Source organism: Pristiophorus japonicus, chromosome 21 (genome assembly GCF_044704955.1).
Source record: "Pristiophorus japonicus isolate sPriJap1 chromosome 21, sPriJap1.hap1, whole genome shotgun sequence".
NCBI lineage: Eukaryota > Metazoa > Chordata > Chondrichthyes > Pristiophoridae > Pristiophorus > Pristiophorus japonicus.
Genome location: NC_091997.1, coordinates 48,468,767 through 48,489,755, shown reverse-complemented (window position 1 = coordinate 48,489,755; position 20,989 = coordinate 48,468,767). Strand labels below are relative to the sequence as shown.

Below are 20,989 nucleotides of genomic sequence, written 5' to 3'. Positions count from 1 at the left end.
ACACACAACCTGCACTCTGCGTACTGTACCAACACACAAAACTTACACGCTGCCCAAAAACACACACACCTTACACGCCACTTGTACCCACACCCTGCCCACTGTACCTACACCATCTGCACAAATCTTTGTACTCACTGTACAAAACATACTATGTGCATCTTGCCTTTATCTGTAAACAGTCCACTCAATTGGAACGATCTACATCATCTATGAACAGAACAACAGAACATAATAGGTTCAGAGTAGGCTATACGGCTCTTCGAGCTTGCTCCACCATTCAGTAAGATCATGGTTGATTTTTAACCTCATCTCTATTTACCCACCCAATTCCCATATCCCTTGACTCCCCTAGAGTCCAAAAATCTATCGATCTCAGCCTTGAATATGCTCAACAGCTCAGCATCCACAGCTCTTTTTTTGGTAGAGCATTCCAAAGATTCACAACCCTCCGAGTGAAGAAATTCCTCCTTATCTCAGTCTTAAATGACCAACCCCTTATCCTGAGACTATAACCTCTAGTTTTAGACTCTCCAGCCAGGGGAAACAGCCTCTTAGCATCTACCTTGTCAAGCCCTCTAAGAATCTTGTATGTTTCAATGAGATCACTTCTTATTCTTCTAAACTCGAGGGTATAGGTCCAATCTACTCAATCTCTCCTCATGGGACAACCCTCTCATCCCAGATTGGGATGCCGTGCCGAGGCTGCACATTCCTCTCTTTGCTCCCCCTGCCCAGGGACTAGGAACCAACAGAGGTTTGTAGAAATATAATTTTCCAGGAGGAGAAGTGATCACAATTCAGCTAGGTGTTGGATTGGTTCTGGAACCAATGACCAATCTAAGCTGCATCATTGCAAAAGGACAATTCGCTCTTCTCATGGCGTTCTCGATCCAAAACACACCCACTGGCCTTGCATAGGTGCTGGAATAATGACAAGGCCAGCCAGACAACTCAACAATTCACAGTTTGTGCCATTTGGACTCAGGGAACAAACAGCTGCAGCATTCTGGAGGCTGCTAGCTTGAAAGTCACAATCTCTCGCACACAAGTTCTTCAGGCCAGAATCTTTCCTAAAGTACAAGAGCGATACAAGTCAGCAGAAAGCTGGATGTTGCCTCCTTGAGGTCAGTTGCAATATGGCCCTGACAAAAGCATGATCACACATCACTATCCTGCTTTTCTCTTTGGCCTGTGGCGTGGCAAAGATCGTAGAGGGAAATGGATCATCTTAAACCAAAAGCATAGCAAGCACCCCACTCACAGAAGAATGAACTCTGAATTCTATGAACAAGCCAATTTCACGCACAAAGTATACTCTTGTGCTTTATACACTATTTTTAATTCTACACTGTGTCGTTCTTTAGAATGCTGGATTCCAAGCAGTTGATTTTAATGAGAATGCCAAAACAAACCTTATGCCAGCTTAATTACCATGTTTTGCTCCAGTTTTAAAATAGTCTGAATAAACTGAAAGGAAAAACTTTTTGTACACTCAACCCTTTTAAGTTACTTGCAGCTGACACTTATTGCTCAGTCAGCCACACTGCCATTCATCTTGGAGATGCAGAATCATCTGCTTGATCCAATAGCCAAAAGGAAGACGAGGCTCAATTTTCCAGTCCTGTAGCAGCAGGTAAGTGCCTGCAGTCGCGAGGGGAGGAGTGGGGGAAATAAAAATCAGACGGCGCAGACCTCCCTATCTTGCACGATTCGCTTATATAATTATAAATCCTGCAATTGGATGCCATGCATTGACTGTAGATTCCTGCAGGAGCAGGATATCTAGCACAGCAGCATAGTAACCAGCTCCAGCGTTGCCTTAAAGGGGAACTGATTAGTGTAAAACTGGTCCAACGATTCCGCGCCAAGCCTGGAGGAAACATGTCTGAGGGAAGATGGCGCACTGCTTCCTTTGCTGAGGTAATCTGGAGGAAGTGCAGCAAAGGGAGGTTTGTCATCTCTGGATCCAAAGGGCATCTTCCACAGAAGACTGAAGATGACAAGGGTGAGAGGTCAGAGAGCAGGTCATTGCCGTACTTTGGTCAGGCAGTCAGCCAATTAAACACGCAATAACATTTTAATTCTAAAGTCTGCCAAAGGAAATGTATGACTTAACTGCACGTGATTAAAATGGAAGGCATGCCTGTAACAAACACTTTTACAGCCACACCCTGCTCCTCACTTGGGAAACCTCACCCTCACTGGGCACCCCATACTCATGTATTGGTACTCCTTACATCTTTCATGGAAACCTTGCAAGTTGGAGGTCATTTATTTGCAAACAGAGGCCTCCAATGTTTCCACTATCAGCATGCTGTATAATCGTATCTTGGGCAAGATTGCCACATTTATTGCTAAGTAAGGGCTCTAACTTTGCCTCATTCCACCAAGTTCATTATTGAATAAAGAAGTCCATGTGCAACTGGAAACGGGCCTCCAGCAGAGCCCCATTAACACAAGTACTAAGCACAGCCTCTTGTGAATGATGCTATACAGGCCTTGGGCTTAATGTGTCCGGGCCTGTCCTTTCTGGATTCACCATGTTGTGGGAATCAGCTGCACAGCACCTGGACGTGGGACTTCAATTACTCCATTCACAGCCCTGTATTGAGCTCCAAGCGGATCACAGGACATGCTGAAGGAGTGCCCAACAGCAAAGGCACAATGGGAGTAAACAATTATGAAGCAGCGCTTGCTCTCTCTGGCCTAATGAACACCCATGCCACTCAGCTGCTGTACTTAAGTCACCCATGCTGAGGCAGAAAGAGGGCAAGTGCAGACAAACATGATGCCAGCAGGTGCAGGGCCATTTTATGGCTAGGAAGGAGTTGAAGAGCTACCTCCATCCCAGGAGCCACTCAGCGATGTCAGTCAGACGGCCACCTCACTTTACTCTCCCAATACGATCGCAACATTAGATGCAGGCAGCAGGAGGCACACACCACAAACAGTCACAGTCACAAAGCACAGGGGTAAAAATCACCAACTTACAGATAATCAGGGTAACTAATGACTTGGTCTGCGTGGTAGAAATGATCAAGTAGAGAACACAAGGCCATGTATTTGGTAACATGCATTCACGATGCTTGTGCTGCAGTGACCTTGACCTTTAGTTGAAATAGTTTTCTATTAGATACTGCTCGATTTGTCTTTTGGCTACATCACTAATTCAGCAGACAACTCAAACCAGACAACTAGTGAAAGGAGCCCACATGGCCACGAATTCCATCATTGAGGCCCTGCACGATCCCAGAGCCGAGATACTCTGGGAAAAGTGCAGAGCCTTCTCCCGCTATCAGTTAGAAAAGTGATCAACTCTTTCACCAAGACAAATACAGGTTGGACCTCCCAAATCCAGAATGTTCCAAAATCCAGACACCACGCTGATCCGTGGAGGGGTCATTCGGAATCTGGAAAATGTTCCGAAATCCGGACATTTAAAAAAAAAACGGCGATAACAGTTTTCCTTTTTACCAAAAATACCGCTAATCACTCAGCTATTTTTTTTTTTTTTAAAAGGCCCAATGGTAAAAACCAGCGGAAATCGCGGTCCTTGCCAGCTTTAGTCCGAGGCCGATTACCACTGCGAGTTAGGCCTAGGGAGGGGGGGAAAAAACATAAAATCAAATTGCAAAAAACAATTAAAAAAAAAACACAAACATTCACAAAACCCTTACCTACTAAATCGCTGAAAAAGAATTTACAAATAAAAACTTTTAACTTAGCTTTTTTGTAGGTCTTCACACCTACCGCTGTTTTTGGGCTGCACCGCAGGTTTTTTTTCGGGCATTTTTTTTCACCCAGAATACGGGTGCGCCAAAAGCCAAACTTCGGGACATCGGAAATGCGTGCTGTGCCCTGGGGCTGGCTGCTCCACTTTTCCCCGCTGCCTCCTAGGTCAGGTCGGCGCACTGTCAGAAAATACAGGTACCCAAACCTCGGCCCAGGCGTTTGTGGATTCGGGATGGTGAAAATATGTTCTCAAATCCGGAATGGTCTCGGTCCCGAGGTTTCTGGATTTGGGAGGTTGCATCTGTACAGCAGTGGCCTGATGCATGTGGTGCACTGTGGACTGGCAGATGACACCGGAGGTAGCTTGAAAGGAGCCAGATGTAACTTTCACAGCCACAGGGACAGCCATTCCTATTTCTAGTGGAACTTTGCAGGTCGGACTGCAGGAGATGGCAAAGTTCTGGGACCATCTCCTTGTGGCAGGACAGGTGATACAGGAAAATCTTCTTGAACATTCCCAAGTAACATCCCAAACCCATGACCTCCACCATCTAAAAGGACAAGGGCAGCGGGTGCACTGGGAACACCATCACCTCCAAGTTCCCCTCCAAGTCACACACCATCCAGACTTGGGAATATATTCCCATTCCTTCACCGTCTCTGGGTCAAAATCCTGGAACTTCCTACTGAACAGCACTGTGGTAGTACCTTCACCACGTGAACTGCAGTGTTTCAAGACAGCTCACTGCCATCTTCTCAATAAATGCCAGCCTTGCCAGCGACACCCATATCCAGAGAATGAATTAAATAAAACGGAGAAAGTGTCATCTTTTTGGCTAATGGTGACTCCGGGCAGACTACCTTGGATACAGGTGCAGCGTCTCTGTGCATCTCTTAGCTCCTCCAGGGCAACTGAGGCGATCATTCACAACTTTCAAGTAACGGAATTGAGAATAAAACACCCTACCACAGTAACAAGGTAGATTTTAACAAAAAGTAAAATTATAGGACACGATTGACAAAAAACAGCAAAAGCAATCCCCCAAAAAAGTGTTTACTCCCTAAATACCGTTAACAGAGCTCATTGTGAAAGTCCAAGAGCGTTTCAGAATAAATCTGCTTTGAGCTTGCTCAGAGAGATGATGTTTTTTCACTAGAGCGAACCATGCACAGTAACGGGTTGGGAAGTCCCACCCCTCTTCGAAGTGTTTTCAAATCTCAAGTGAGCTTCAGCCGCGCCTTCGAGGGCCTCTGGTGGCACTAGCTCGGCTCCCCTGAAGAACCCAGTAAGCACAAGACTTTGTGCCAGGAGTTTCTGAGCTGAGCCGATTACACACCTCGCAGTGCACACTATTGCAAACCATTAGAGTTCACACTGGTACTGTGCACCTCACAGCAAACAGCAGCCAAATGAAACATTTATACTTGTTTACCAAGCTTACTCTGGAGGTCAGGGTGAAGACAATGAATCCCATGTGCTTCTGGCTAGTTTAGCTTGGGTCAGGGGTCACAGTCTAAGGATAAGGGGTAAGCCATTTAGGACCGAGATGAGGAGAAACTTCTTCACTCAGAGAGTTGTGAACCTGTGGAATTCTCTACCACAGAAAGTTGTTGAGGCCAGTTCGTTAGATATATTCAAAAGGGAGTTAGGAATGGGGTACTGAAGTTGCAAGATCATATTGAATGGTGAAGCAGGCTTGAAGAGCCGAATGGCATGCTCCTGCACCTATTTTCTATGTTCCTATGATACCTTCCTGCTTCAACTTGCTACGGTAGCAACGGTATCATTTCCTGTCTGGGTGCCACAGTTCTTGCTGGTTCGGCAAGGTTCCAGACAGTGCTACATGAAGGGTAGCTGCAACATGCAGCAAGTAATATTGTAATACAAGAACTAAACAAGCTCATCTAAAATTTACACGTAATTTCGATTGGATTTCAGTCTAATAGATCGCATTAGCTGGAAATACTAGAGTTGGTGTGAAGAGTCAGCGAGCAGCTTGCGGGGTGATCTCACCAGTATGTGCCTGCTCCCTGCGACGTGAGCTCCATTCCATCCACTGAATTGTAGCTGTCATCATCCATAATTTTAGATAATCCGAAGTCTGTGATTTTTATTTCTCCGCACGCTGTCCCGTTCACCAGGAGAATGTTACCTGTGAAAGCGTAAAACCAACGACATTTAATCGAGAATTGCATTCTGGCTGGCATTAAAACGAATGACTGCAAAATCAACAGCCGCTACCAACTCGCGCAACTGCAATGTAGTTTATAAATGAAAGAACGTCTTTATTTATTGTATACTCAGTGCAACTGGCTTAAAAGTTGCATACAATACAGGAAGCGTCATACAGAGGACCTAAGTTGGATCACTCACATCTGCACATCACACAAACCCATTCCTTCGTGACTTTAAAAGAACTTTAGGCAAGATCAAAGGAAAGGTTTAAGATAACGACTAAACCTACCTGAAAAATGGCAAATTAAACAAACGAAGGACAATCTTTGGCATCTTTAAAAAAAAGTTTCTGCTTAATTTAGAAATGAGCAGATTAGAAATGGGTTTCATTCATATTATAGGACAGAAACCCTTGAATTTTAAAGCAGCGTGGAAATTCATTATTCAAGAGGCAGACAATGCTATTTGCTTGGCTACAAATTCCCTATATTAGCAGAAGGTAGGTGAAGGGAATTGAGTGGCATAGTATGCTTCAACTTATATCTCAAATCTAGGTAACCTAGACCAATGAAATAAATGTAAGATTTGGATCACAGGACACACACAGATTACCCAAAGGGTCTTGGGAGTCATAAGGTATTTTATTAAGGGAGCGGTATTTCAAATATAGTTAAACACAACACACAATCAGGTTAGACATACGATCGTGACAAGCAGCTGGTATTAGTCCCGATCGGAGAGATGGCTGGTGGCATGAACAGCTCTTCTCTGCACCGTTTGCCCTAAAACGCTCTTTTAGATATCTCTCTTATTCTCTTTGTAGGGGTGGGCCCCGAGGTAAAATGATGGGCAGGACCATTTAATCTACAAGGGCTCTTCCCAAACCAGGGTGCGCAATGGCTCGTCAAGTTCTTTGTCTCAAGTCTTGGGTGAAACTCTCCTCTTCACATGTGTTTCCTGTTTATACTTTCTGAAGGCTCACCTCTCCTGCCCTTATCCTCCCATGGGTGGAGTCAGATATGCCATTCTTGAACTTCAGATGTTTGTAGCTGCCTGTTATCAGTCATTTATGTTCATGCTGTTCAAGTAGCTTTACCTATTGTACCATGGAATGAATCCTTCAATTCTAACACCAATCTGAAGAGACTTTTTTGGCTCAAGTTATTTCTTCCAATTCACGATTTCTTACACAAGAGCATTCTAAATTATGTTAGTTTGGGTATACCCAATTTATTTAGCATGCTTTCATCCCAGTGCTATGGGCTACATTTGAATCTAGCTTTTCTAGATAAAGGAGGGTATGTTCAAACAAACGGCCATCCAATTTCCTACACACCTATCCCAAATCACCCTCACTCAGGAACTCCTGCTCAGAAATCACCAGCATAAAACTGGTCAGAATTGCCCATCAGAAATGGCTCAGTAATCTGGCTTCTGTGAGAAATAGAATAGAATCATACAGCACAGATGGCCATTCGGCCCATCGTGCCTGTGTTTTGAAAGAGCTATCCATTTGGTCCCACTTCCCCGCTCTTTCCCCATAGCCCTGCAAATAGTATACTGGATTGGAACTGTTACAGATATGTAAAAGGAAGAGAGTAGCAATAGTAAGCATTGGTCCTTTAGAAGCTGAGACAGGAGAAATTACAATGCGGAATAAAGAAATGGCAGAGACATTAAACAAATATTTTGTATCTGTCCTCACAGTAGAAGACACAAATAGCATACCAGAAATTTCAGGGAAATAAGGGACTAATGAGTGCGAGGAACTTAAAATAATTATCAGTAGATAAAAAGCACTTCCCAGGTCTCTCTGTTCATGCACCCCCTTTAGAATTGTACTCTTTAGTTTTTATCGCCTCTCCTCATTCTTCCTTCCAAAATGCATCACTTTACACTTTTCTGCGTTAAATTTCATCTGCCACGTGTCGCCCATTTCACCAGCCTGTCTATGTCACCTTGAAGTCTATCACTATCTTGCTCACTCTTTTGTCCAAGTTTTGTGTCATCTGCAAATTTTGAAATTGTGCCCTGTACACCCAAGTCTAAATCATTAATATTCATCAAGAAAAGCAGTGGTCCCAGTACCGACCCCTGGGGAACACCACTGTATACCTTCCTCCAGTCCGAAAAACAACCGTTCACCACTACCCTCCGTTTCTGTCACTAGCCAATTTTGTATCCATGCTGCCACTTCCCTTTTATTCCATGGGTTTCAACTTTGCTGGCAAGCCTATTATGTAGCACTTTATCACTTGAGAAACTAATGGGACTAAAAGCCGACAAATCCCCTGGACCTGTTGGCCTACATCCTACGGTTCTAAAAGAGATGACTGCAGAGTCAGTGGATGCATTGGTTGCGATCTTTCAAAATTTCCTAGATTCTGGAATGATCCCAGCAGATTGAAGGTAGCAAATGTAACCCCGCTATTCAAGAAAGGGGTGGGGGATGCGGGGGAAAGTGAGAAAGCAGGAACTATAGACCAGGTAGCCTGTCGGAATGAGTGATCACAATATGGTTGAATTTGTAATACAGATTGAGGATGAGGAAGTTGTGTCAGAAACAAGCGTACTATGCTTAAACAAAGGGGACTACAGTGGGATGAGGGCAGAGTTGGCTAAAGTAGACTGGAAACAAGGACTAAGCGGTGGCACAATTGAGGAACAGTGGAGGACTTTTAAGGAGCTCTTTCATAATGCGCAAGAAAAATATATTCCAGTGAAAAAGAATGGCGGCAAGAGAAGAGATAACCAGCCGTGGATAACCAAGGAAATAAAGGAAAGTATCAAATCAAAGACCAATTCGTATAAGGTGGCCAAGGTTAGTGGGAAACTAGAGGATTGGGAAAATTTTAAGCAACAGCAAAGAATGACTAAAAAAGCAATAAAGAAAGGGAAGATAGATTACGAAGGTAAACTTGCGCAAAACATAAAAACAGATAGTAAAAGCTTTTACAGATATATAAAACGGAAAAGAGTGACTAAAGTAAATGTTGGTCCCTTAGAAGATGAAAAGGGGGATTTAATAATGGGAAATGTGGAAATGGCTGAGACCTTAAACAATTATTTTGCTTCCGTCTTCACAGTGGAAGACACAAAAACCATGCCAAAAATTGCTGGTCATAGGAATGTGGGAAGGGAGGACCTTGAGATGATCACTATCACTAGGGAGGTAGTGCTGGACAGAAGGTCGACAAGTCCCCTGGGTCCTGATGAAATGCATCCCAGGGTATTAAAAGAGATGGCGGAAGTTATAGCAGATGCATTTGTTATAATCTACCAAAATTCTCTGGACTCTGGGGAGGTACCAGCGGATTGGAGAGCAGCTAATGTAACGCCTCTGTTTTAAAAAGTGGGCAGGAAAAAGGCAGGTAACTATAGGCCAGTTAGTTTAACATCTGTAGTGGGGAAAATGCTTGAAACTATTAAGGAAGAAAGAGCGGGACATCTGGATAGGAATAGTGCAATCAAGCAGACGCAGCATGGATTCATGAAAGGGAAATCATGTTTAACTAACTTACTGGAATTCTTTGAGGATATAACGAGCATGGTGGATAGAGGTGTACCGATGGATGTGGTGTATTTAGATTTCCAAAAGGCATTCGATAAGGTGCCACACAAAAGGTTACTGCAGAAGATAAAGGTACGCGGAGTCAGAGGAAATGTATTAGCATGGATAGAGAATTGGCTGGCGAACAGAAAGCAGAGAGTCGGGATAAATGGGTCCTTTTCCGGTTGGAAATCAGTGGTTAGTGGTGTGCCACAGGGATCAGTACTGGGACCACAACTGTTTACAATATACATAGATGACCTGGAAGAGGGGACAGAGTGTAGTGCAACAAAATTTGCAGATGACACAAAGATTAGTGGGAAAGCAGGTTGTGTAGAGGACAGAGAGAGGCTGCAAGGAGATTTGGATAGGTTAAGCAAATGGGCTAAGGTTTGGCAGATGGAATACAATGTCGGAAAGTGTGAGGTCATCCACCTTGGGAAAAAAAAAAACAGTAAAAGGGAATATTATTTGAATGGGGAGAAATTACAACATGCTGTGGTGCAGAGGGACCTAGGGGTCCTTGTGCATGAAACTCTTTTTGGATCCTTGTGCATGAATCCCAAAAGGTTAGTTTGCAGGTGCAGCAGGTAATCAGGAAGGCAAATGGAATGTTGGCCTTCATTGCGAAAGGGATGGAGTACAAAAGCAGGGAGGTGTTGCTGCAACTGTATAAGGTATTGGTAAGGCCGCACCTGGATGACTGCGTGCAGTTTTGGTCACCTTACTTAAGGAAGGATATACTAGCTTTGGAAAGGGTACAGAGACGATTCACTAGGCTGATTCGAGAAATGAGGGGGTTACCTTATGATGATAGATTGAGTAGACTGGGTCTTTACTCCTTGGAGTTCAGAAGGATGAGGGGTGATCTTATAGAAACATTTAAAATCACGAAAGGGATAGACAAGATAGAGGCAGAGAGGTTGTTTCCATTGGTGGGGGAGACTAGAACTAGGGGGCACAGCCTCAAAATACGGAGGAGCCAATTTAAAACCGAGTTGAGAAAGAATTTCTTCTCCCAGAGGGTTGTGAATCTGTGGAATTCTCTGCCCAAGGAAGCAGTTGAGGCTGGCTCATTGAATGTTTTCAAGTCAAAGATAGATCGATTTTTAAGCAACAAGGGAATTAAGGGTTACGGGGAGAGGGCTGGTAAGTGGAGCTGAGTCCACGACCAGATCAGCCATGATCTTATTGAATGGCGGAGCAGGCTCGAGGGGCTAGATGGCCTACTCCTGTTCCTAATTCTTATGTTCTTATGTCATCAGGAAAATGCTGGAATCCATTATTAAGGAAGTGGTAACAGAGTACTCAGAAAAAGACAATACGATTAGGTAGAGTCAACATGGTTTTATGAAAGGGAAATCATGTTTAACATTTATTAATTTTTTTTGAGGATGTAATTAGCAGGGTAGATAAAGGGGAACCAGTGAATGTAATATATTTGGATTTCCAAAAGGCATTTGATAAAGTGCTTCATCAAAGATTCCTAAGCAAGATAAGGGCTCATGGGGTTGGTGGTAATATATTAGCGTGGATAGAGGATTGGTTAATGGATAGAAAACAGAGGTTGGGGATAAATGGGTCATTTTTTGGTTGACATGTGTAACTAGTGGGGTATTGCAAGGATTAGTGCTTGGGCCTCAGCTATTTACAATCTATATTTATGACTTTGTTGAAGGGACCGAGTGTAATGTATCCAAGTTTGCTGACAATGCAAAGCTGGGTGGAAAAGTAAGCTGTGAGGAGGACACAAAGAGCCTGCAAAGGGATATAGACAAATTGAGTGGGAAACTAGCTACCAGATGGAGTATAATGTGGGGAAGTATGAGGTTATTCACTTTGGTAGGAAGAATAGAAAAACAGAATATTTTTTAAATGGGGCAAAATTATTAAATGTTGGTGTGGAGAAATTTAGGTGTCCTTATACAGGAAACACAAAAAGTTAGTATGCAGGTACAGCAAGCAATTAGGAAGGAGAATGGCATGCTGGTCTTCACTGCAAGGGGGTTGGAGAACAAGGGTAAGGAAGTCTTGCTAAAATTGTATAGGACTTTGGGAAGACCACACCTGGAGTACTGCACACAGCTTTGGTCTCCTTATCTGAGGAAGGACATACTTGCATTAGAAGCAGTGCAACGAAGATTCACTAGACTGATTGCTGGGACGAGAGGTTTGTCCTATGAGGAGAGATTGAGCAGATTGAACCTATACTCTCTGGGCTTTGAAGAATGAGGTCTGATCTAAGTGAAACATAAGATTCTGAGGGGGATTGACAGAGTAGATCCTGAGAAGTTGTTTCCCCTAGCTGGAGAGTAGTCTCAGGATAAGAGATCAGCCAGTTAAAACTGAGATGAGGAGGAATTTCTTCACTCAGAGGGTTGTGAATCTTTGGAATTCTCTACTCCAGAGGGTTCATTAGGTAGATTCCAGAGATGAGGGGGTTGACTTATGAGGAAAGGTTGAGTAGGTTGGGCCTCTACTCATTGGAATTCAGAAGAATGAGGTGATCTTACCGAAACATATAAGATTATGAGGGGGCTTGACAAGGTGGATGCAGAGAGAATATTTCCACTGATAGGGGAGACTAGAACTAGAGGGCATGATCTTAGAATAACGGGCCGCCCATTTAAAACTGAGATGAGGTTGACAAGCTGGATGCAGAGTGAATCATTGAGTATATTCAAACCTGAGATAGATTTTTGGACTCTAGAGAAATCAAGGGATACGAGGTTAAGGCAGGAAAGTGGAGTTGAGGTCGAAGATCAGCCATGATCTTAATGAGTTGCAGGGAAGGCTCGAGGGGCCATATGGCCTATTCCTCCCAATTCTTACGTTCTTGTGGAAGGAGTTTCACCCTCCATCTAACCATGATACTCGATGTGAAATGGCACATTGACCGGTACAAACTGTGGATAAAACATAGCACGCTCTCACATGACGAGTACAATTCTTCTTTTGAAACTCCTTCAATGTGCATACGAGTGGGGAGGGAGGAAAGGGAACAGAAAGAGAATTACAGAAAACAATGTTCTTTGCAGAAATTATATTCTATAATTTATCATTGATTTCAATAAAGAATTTAACAAACGATTGTTGCATTGAGTGAACCAACTGTAATGTCAGGAACATTTTACAGAAATTATTTTGATCCCTGTTTATAAGTATTTAGACTAAACATTGTACACGTAGGCACTGACTGTTCCCAGTCATGCTGCCCTTTGATGACTTAATAGGATAGACCTCTAACAGAAATACACACCTGGCTTAAGGTCATAGTGGATTATGGGGGGCTTGATCTCATTCAGATATTTCAGGGCGTTGACCACTTGCATGATGATGGAGCGTCCTTCCTTTTCAGACATTAACTTGTGCTGTTTCAGGTAGAAATCCAGGTCATTGCCTTCACAGTACTCTAACACAGTACAAAACCTGAGGAACAACAGCACATTACTTCATCACACGTCTTTGTGTCTTTTTGCTCTCATCCACTACAAAGAATTAAAAAAAAATAAGCATCTGTATTTTCACTTGGAATCAGCTGACACGTAACTTTGTAGAGACGGCAGAATGCGCTGTTTGGCATGGACAGCAATTGTGGAATTTTCCACGGTCTTGTCACACATATGAATCTGATCTTAAACATCACAAAAGCATATCTAATTCATGGCTCATTTTTCTCTCTGACTAATGAGGGATATATTACTGTGACAAAGCCACAAACTGCGACCCAGCAAATACAACAAAACCCATCAAGAGTCTGGATGATGCTTGACTCAAAAATTTGAACAAAACAACAACATTCCTAAATGACTTGGCAGTCATCCTCAATCAACTTGATCTCTCTTCCCATATACTTTGTGCTTCAGCTGGGAGAGGGCAATGTGCTGCTTGGTGAACGTCAGCATCTCTTCAAGGTCGGGACGGGGGAAAACTTTACAAGCCAAATGTTCAAGGAAGGAAGAGTTACTGGGGAATTGTTTCAAACAAACTCCGCTGCCCAGGTAATGGGTGCTATTAAGCAGAAACAAATTCATTAAAAAAACATTTATTTTGCACTCAGCCTGCAAGTAACCCAATGGTTTCATAAACCCTCATGTTCAGGGTACGTTCCTTGATATAACCACTGTGCTTCTAAAATGCAACTAACTGTGCACTTCTGCCAATCCCTTCAATCAAGGGACTTTTAGCCACAGATTGCTCAGATTACTACAGACAGAAATGTGGCAATTTGTACTTCAACAACTGACAGAGTAATCTCGACGATAAAGATTTAACAGCTGTTTAAACAATGGTGTCAGCACAATATTTTCCATGTGCTCTGTCTGGGGGTCACAGTATTTTCTTGCACAATACAAGGTGCGTTAAACATTATGTAACTCCTGAAAACTAATGCACAGTAAAATGGCAGAGTGCAGCTCTGTTGTACTACTTCCCTAACACTTCTGAACAAGGGCTGTAACTAATATAAAGTTACTCTACTCGGATTTCCCAACAGGAAGATTCCATTATTGACCCGTTAAGGAGCCAGCAAGTTGACTTGCTGCTAAGACTTAACCAAGTCCAAGAGGAAATGCACTTTTACCCAAATGTGGCACCTAATCACCAGACAAACTAGTTTGTTCCACAAGCCAGATAAAACCACAGTAACTGGCACACCATTAAAAAATCAGCTGGATTGGATGAGTCTTACTCTTTATATTTAAAGGGATAGAACTGTCTTGGCGGGAGTACTTTTGCTCAAAATCTCTTTATAGGAAACGTGGTATTTCCACGATGAATTTCTTTGAAATACATGTCACTTGTATTTCCGACATAGACACACTTGGAGCATCTTCCCTCCCTCTTGTAGCCTGTAGGGTCAGGTGACTCTGGGTAGTTCCCAGACCTGAGTGAAGCCATTCCCCCTCAATGTTTACAATGGGGCCACTCCTGAACACTCCCGGCAAATTATACTACCAGGGCAATCCAGCAGGGAGACTAGTTATAGGTCTCCATGGCAATGATTACTTGATGTGTTTTTCGCAGAATTTTAAGGCAAGACTTTTGCCTCTATAGATAGGGGAATTCTGGGTGGGTGAGTCTGAACAAAAAGTACATCTGTAACCCTTTAAATGCATAACTTGCCCGAAACAGAGCTCAGACTAAATCCATAGGTACACAAGGCAACATTAACCAACTGCACCCAGCAAGACTCAACAACTTCAGGAAACTATTGCTATCCAAGAACACACTGTAGTTTTAAAAAAAAACTTACGAGTCTGTATCTAATGAGAAATAGTCGTAGAGTCTGACTATCCTGGGGTGATCCAGCTCCTTGTGAATTCTATACTCTCTGCAGGCATGTCTGTAAACAAATCATCAACATCATCAGACAGTGTGCACCCAGCCCACACTGATATAAAAATGTTACCCGAGCCAGGTAACGTGGCAAATTAACCTTTTCAGATTGGACAGCAGTGTTTTTGACATTGAGAACCAGGAAGTAAGCTCTATGGTTCCATCCATCCTTTAAAACATTAGATGTGGCTGCACTTACAAACCCAAAATGTTACAATTAAAAATATATACCAAGAACCCTAGAGGAGGGGATGGAATAGTAATAAATAAATCAGTAAATTGTATAGGTTTAACATTGTTCTAATTGTATGCCCTGAAATGACTGGTGATGTTTGATATGTTTAGCTCTTTATGGTATATACATCATTCTTAAAAAAATTAAAAGGAAATAATTAACTTTAATTTCTCATTGAACAAAACCGCACAAGAACCCAACAAGGTTGGTTATCAGAAGTTAGAAGATGAGATAAGAGAGATAACCAAGTAAAGAACAAACACGCAGTTTTAAGTTTATTGCTGCTTTTCACCAAACCTTTGTGAGACTAACACCATCTGAAGATAAGGTGCTCTATCTCGTATCATAGTCCCGATGTGGCCTTGGCACTGAACCTTTGTATTGGACAGTATTTAATGCTCTAGTCTTGTTTTTAAACCATGGTTTAATTTTCCCCATCAAACTGCTTTTACGTTGATGGGGAATGGCTAAACTCGTCGAACTTTGCAAGGCCTGGAAACTACGTTCCTCACCAGACCTTCCGACTGCCGCCGATCTCCCTGGAACCGGTAAACGCGCCGATGCCAGTGACAGCAGCGTGTAGCGATGCCATGACACAATGTTATACATGCAGCTATTCTTTCTGCAGTAACATCACGATGCAACATCATGTCCAAGCTGTCATGGTGTGGAAGTGTGGAATAGTGAACCCTACAGTGTAGAAAGGTTTACGGGGAAACTGGCTGCACTATCTGCACAGAAAAGAGAGAGAATGCTCGGATAGGCTGCAATATAGAAAGCAGTTATACTGACACTGGCTTGTTATTGATTTCCATCAGAGTTTCATTCTACATTCTGCCCATATTTCTTTTTTCCACATAGTACATGACAGCACCCATATTTTGGATTCCCGTCTGAGCTATTTTATATGCATCATCATGGACTAGGAGGTGGAAAGAAAGGGGGAACTGCTCGGTTCTAAATATATGTATAATCTGCAGTAGTGTGCCCGAAAACACACTGCACTAATTTCTCATTAAAGGAAAGATGTTTACATCATTAATGAGATTTAAAAAAAATGAAGAATTATCAATCATTTCAGTACATGAAATCTGAGCCGACACAATTTACAGATTTATTTCTTGGGCCTAGTTTTGGACAATAAGAGATTTCCATGCAGCTCATGTATTTTGTGCTCAACCAGTGTATACAATAGCACCGTAACTTCCTTATGCAATTTTACATATAGCAAGTCGCAGGGTAAAGAACTTGAATTGATAATAGCTCCATATTGTGTCCTCAGAACATTCCAACTTTACAGGCTTTACAACCAATAAATTACTTTTTGAAGTGCGGTCACTTCGGTAATCGCGGCAGCAAACTTGCGTATAGCAAGTTCCCACAGACAGTATATGAATGAATGTCCAGGTAATTTGGGGTGTGGTTTTAGAGAGTAAATGTTGGCAAGGACTCCCCGCTCTTTTTATTGTTATGATTAGCTTGGCGGGATATTTTCTTTGTGCACCTGAGCAGATGGGCGGGGCTTTGTTTAACATCTCATTTGAAACAACAGCAGCTTCTGAACTATGCACAGAAGTGTCGGCCAAGGTTATGCCGCACGCTTCCACACCGCTACCGTGACTGCTCTGGAAACCCCGTGTATGCGCGTAAATGGGGGTTCTTCCGCAATTCCGGAGTCAGAGCAGGAACAGCTCAGAGGAAAATCCTGGTCTACGGACCTGGCATCTTCTGAGAAGGAAGATTGAAGCGTGCACCATTTCCTACTTTTCATTTTTTTTGGTTACCGCCCATTACCAGACAGATGGTGAGCCAATGAATATCTCAGCACAAAACTGACTGCAAGGACATCTCAAGTGTGAAGTCCTGCATAACATTTTCTGCACCCAAACACTTCATAATGTACACTCCAGGGGAGATTTCTCCCCCGTGTCTGCGCCTGGGCCCACTGCGTAAATACCAGAAAAATCGAGCGGCTTTCTTCACAGATGTGCCCTCCAACATGCCCGATTTTCCAATATTCACTGCACCCAGGCGATCAAATGCACTCAGGAACAATTCCCCTATGATGCTTTGGGAAATCGCTCAGCAAAGTCAGCACATGTAAATGTACAAAGACAAAACTCACTCAAGCAATGGAAAGTGCATCACGTCCACAACAGAGACACTCATCAGAGGATAAATCGCACGGACAAGAGTTGGCTTCTGTAAGCACTCCAGACTGTGAGCAGCTGTGGGATTGAGGGCTCCCTCAATATAGAGGGCCAATGAATGCCTTTCTGACCTGGTTTGAGGAGCATTGTGCAAGGCCCACATCAATGTCAGAAAACACAGTTAGAGATTTCCATACAATTACTGCTCAAATAGCCTGCAGTCAGGTCAGCTCAAAGAGGCCAGACTTTCTCTGAAGGAAATGGGTAAGTGCGAGGGGAGAAATTGCTACCAATATGTGCACTATCCAGGAAATTGAAAACAAATCCCTCAGCTTTCAGGGTATGAGCGTTAGGAATCTTTATGGATAGGACGACCCTGCTACCATTCATTAGGATAAAGGCACTATCCTGAATCATCAACTCGTGTAATATAACAGGTGGGGATCTATTATAATAATAGCCACAAAAACCAGTCATTGCTAAGCAAAACTTCTAAAGTAGTTACAGGTGGGTGCGTTGGACTACCTGACCAGCACCAGGATGGAAACTCAAGAATATGTGGGGCACAACCCGAATGGTCATAGAATCTTGAAATTTTACAGTACAGGGGACCATTCAGCTCATCGCAGCTGCCAACTCTTTAAACGAGCTAGCTACTTAGTCCCACTGCCTTGCTCTTTCCCCATTCTCTTTGAATGTTTCCTTTTTTGAATATTTATCCACCTCCTGTTTAAAAGTAGCATAGATTCTGCTTCCACCAGTTCCTGGTAAGGTATTGCATGCCCCATCAATCCTCTGCCTAAAAAAATTAGACTAGCTTGAAGCAATGTTCTATTTTGTTTTCCATGCGCAATATGTCTTCCAGCAGTGAGCGGCCTGCCGCACACCTTAGGGGGAACGATGGCCAGAAGTACATATCCCTCTCACTACGACAAAGAACGGGGGTGTATCTCACAGAAACTTTACCATCCTCAAGTCACTGACTTTGCATCACTACGCAGAGTGTTCAAGGGAAACGGAAACAATTAATATCCTTTGGGAAACAGATTGTGCATTTTGATTTAACCCCGAAACTTAACCCAAATAATTAGATCATTCTCAAATCAATAGGGCTGTGATGAAATAAAACATTTTCATTAGGAACTTTCACTCACTCACAGCTTGCTTGGACATGAAATCAGTAATAAAATATCATCCATAAGGCTGAGACTGCCAAGACATGTGATACCTTCACATGGTCAATGGTTGTGCAGCTAGACCTGGAACTCTGAAATGGCCATTTCTCAACTAGAGAGTAAAGGGCAATACTTAATGTAGTTTTCATTAATACTGCACATAGCTTATTGTTATTAGAATAAGGTCAATTATTTTAATCTAGAAGGCCAACCACACACACTGAATCAGATTGGATATACTGAGTTTGAGAAATATGGCACTGGTTATTGTTCCCTCTACATTGTGGATGCATTGGTTGTAATTTACCAAAATTCCCTGGATTCTGGGGAGGTCCCAGCAGATTGGAAAACTGCAAATGTAACGCCCCTATTTAAAAAAGGAGGCAGACAAAAAGCAGGAAACTATAGACCAGTTAGCCTAACATCTGTGGTTGGGAAAATGTTGGGAGTCCATTATTAAAGAAGCAGTAGCAGGACATTTGGAAAAGCAAAATTTGGTCAGGCAGAGTCAGCATGGATTTATGAAGGGGAAGTCATGTTTGACAAATTTGCTGCAATTCTTTGAGGATGTAACGAACAGGGTGGATTAAAGGGGAACCAGTGGATGTGGTGTATTTGGACTTCCAGAAGGCATTTGACAAGGTGCCACATAAAAGGTTACTGCACAAGATAAAAGTTCATGGGGTTGGGGGTAATATATTAGCATGGATAGAGGATTGGCTAACTAGCAGAGAACAGGGATAAATGGTTCATTCTCTGGTTGGCAACCAATAACTAGTGGGATGCCGCAGGGATCAGTGCTGGGACCCCAACTATTTACAATCTATATTAATGACTTGGAAGAAGGGACTGAGTGTAATGTAGCCAAGTTTGCTGAGGATACAAAGATGGGAGGAAAAGCACTGAGTGAGGAGGACACAAAAAATCTGCAAAAGGACATAGACAGGCTAAGTGAGTGGGCAAAAATTTGGCAGATGGAGTATAATGTTGGAAAGTGTGAGGTCATGCACTTTGGCAGAAAAAAAATCAGAGTAAGTTATTATTTAAATGAAGATTGCAAAGTGCCGCAATGCAGTGGGACCTGGGGGTACTTGTGCATGAAACGCAAAAGGATAGTATGCAGGTACAGCAAGTGATCAGGAAGGCCAATGGTATCTTGGCCTTTATTGCAAAGGGGATGGAGTATAAAAGCAGGGAAGTCTTACTACAGCTATTTCAGGTATTGGTGAGGCCACACGTGGAATACTGAATGCAGTATGCAGTTTTGGTTTCCATATTTACGAAAGGATATACTTGCTTTGAAGGCAGTTCAGAGAAGGTTCACTAGGTTGATTTCGAGGATGAGGGGGTTGACTTATGAGGAAAGGTTGAGTAGGTTGGGCCTCTACTCATTGGAATCCAGAAGAATGAGAGGTGCTCTTATCAAGACGTACAAGATTGTGAAGAGGCTTGACAGGGTGGATGCAGAGAGGATGTTTCCACTGATGGGGGAGACTCGAACTAGAGGGCACGATCTTAGAATAAGGGGCCGCCAATTAAAACAGAGATGAGGAGAAATTTCTTCTCTCAGAGGATTATGAATCTATGGAATTCGCTGCCTCAGAGAGCTGTGGAAGCTGGGACGGAAATAGATGGTTTCTTAATCGATAAGGGGATAAGGGGTTATGGGGAGCGGGTGGGGAAGTGGAGCTGAGTCCATGATCAGATCAGCCATGATCTTATTAAATGGTGGACCAGGCTCGAGGGGATGTATGGCCTACTCCTGTTCCTATTTCTTATGTTCTCATGTTCTTATTACTGCAATCTGGTACAGGTATGAGCAAATGAGAGCTAGCAAGAATAAAAAATATCTGTAAAATTAATAATTTGTGTAACTGCACAGCAGGTCAGTCAGTATCTGAAAAAGAAAAGGACAGGCTAATATTTCAGGGTGAGGTTCCTTTGTCAGATCAGTTTAAGGGTCCCATCAATGTTCCCTCTAATTTATTTTGGCTGTGTGGCCCCCTGTGGAAGAGAAATGAGGGATTAATGTCTTGGGGCCCAGTGTTCCCGTTAACTGCACGACCGTGGTCTGGCACTCCCACACAGGCGCATGGAGAAACCGTGCATTCATGGGAATGTGAATGTTATGTTCTCATATTCTTTCTGAGGCAGTGAATGCCACAGATTCACAACCTTCCGAGAGAAGAAATTTCTCCTCATCTCAGTTTTAAATGGGCGGCCCCTTATTCTAAGATCATGCCCTCTAGTTCTAGTCTCCCCCATCAGTGGAAACATCCTCTCTGCATCCACCCTGTCAAACCCCCTCATAATCTTATACGTCTTGATAAGATAATAAGAACATAAGAACATGAGAACATAACATTCACATTCCCATGAATGCACGGTTTCTCCATGCGCCTGTGTGGGAGTGCCAGACCATGGCTGTGCAATTAACGGGAACACTGGGCCCCAAATCATTATTTCCCTCATTTCTCTTTCAGATGCTGATTGGTCGGCTGTGTATTTTCAGTTTTGTTTTTATTCCCGATAGATACAAAGTCTACCTAGCCCCAGTCTGCTCCTCATACCGTAAATACTGGTATAGGCAAGTCTGGTTTATAAAGACCACGATTTTCCACATACCAGGAT

General features: G+C 43.0%; 1 protein-coding gene across 6 annotated transcripts in view; it reads right to left on the bottom strand.

Annotated features, from left to right (window-relative positions):
* Positions 1 to 20,989, bottom strand: part of tlk2 (tousled-like kinase 2) — a 159,995-nt gene that overhangs the window by 16,372 nt on the left and 122,634 nt on the right. For all 6 annotated transcript variants that reach the window (XM_070864730.1, XM_070864729.1, XM_070864732.1 and 3 more), the window contains exons 16-18: positions 14,716 to 14,805; positions 12,721 to 12,890; positions 5,750 to 5,888 (exon numbers count right to left, since the gene is read on the bottom strand). In XM_070864730.1, coding sequence (XP_070720831.1) covers positions 5,750 to 5,888; positions 12,721 to 12,890; positions 14,716 to 14,805 — 399 coding nt within the window. The remainder of the gene's footprint in view (positions 1 to 5,749; positions 5,889 to 12,720; positions 12,891 to 14,715; positions 14,806 to 20,989) is intronic.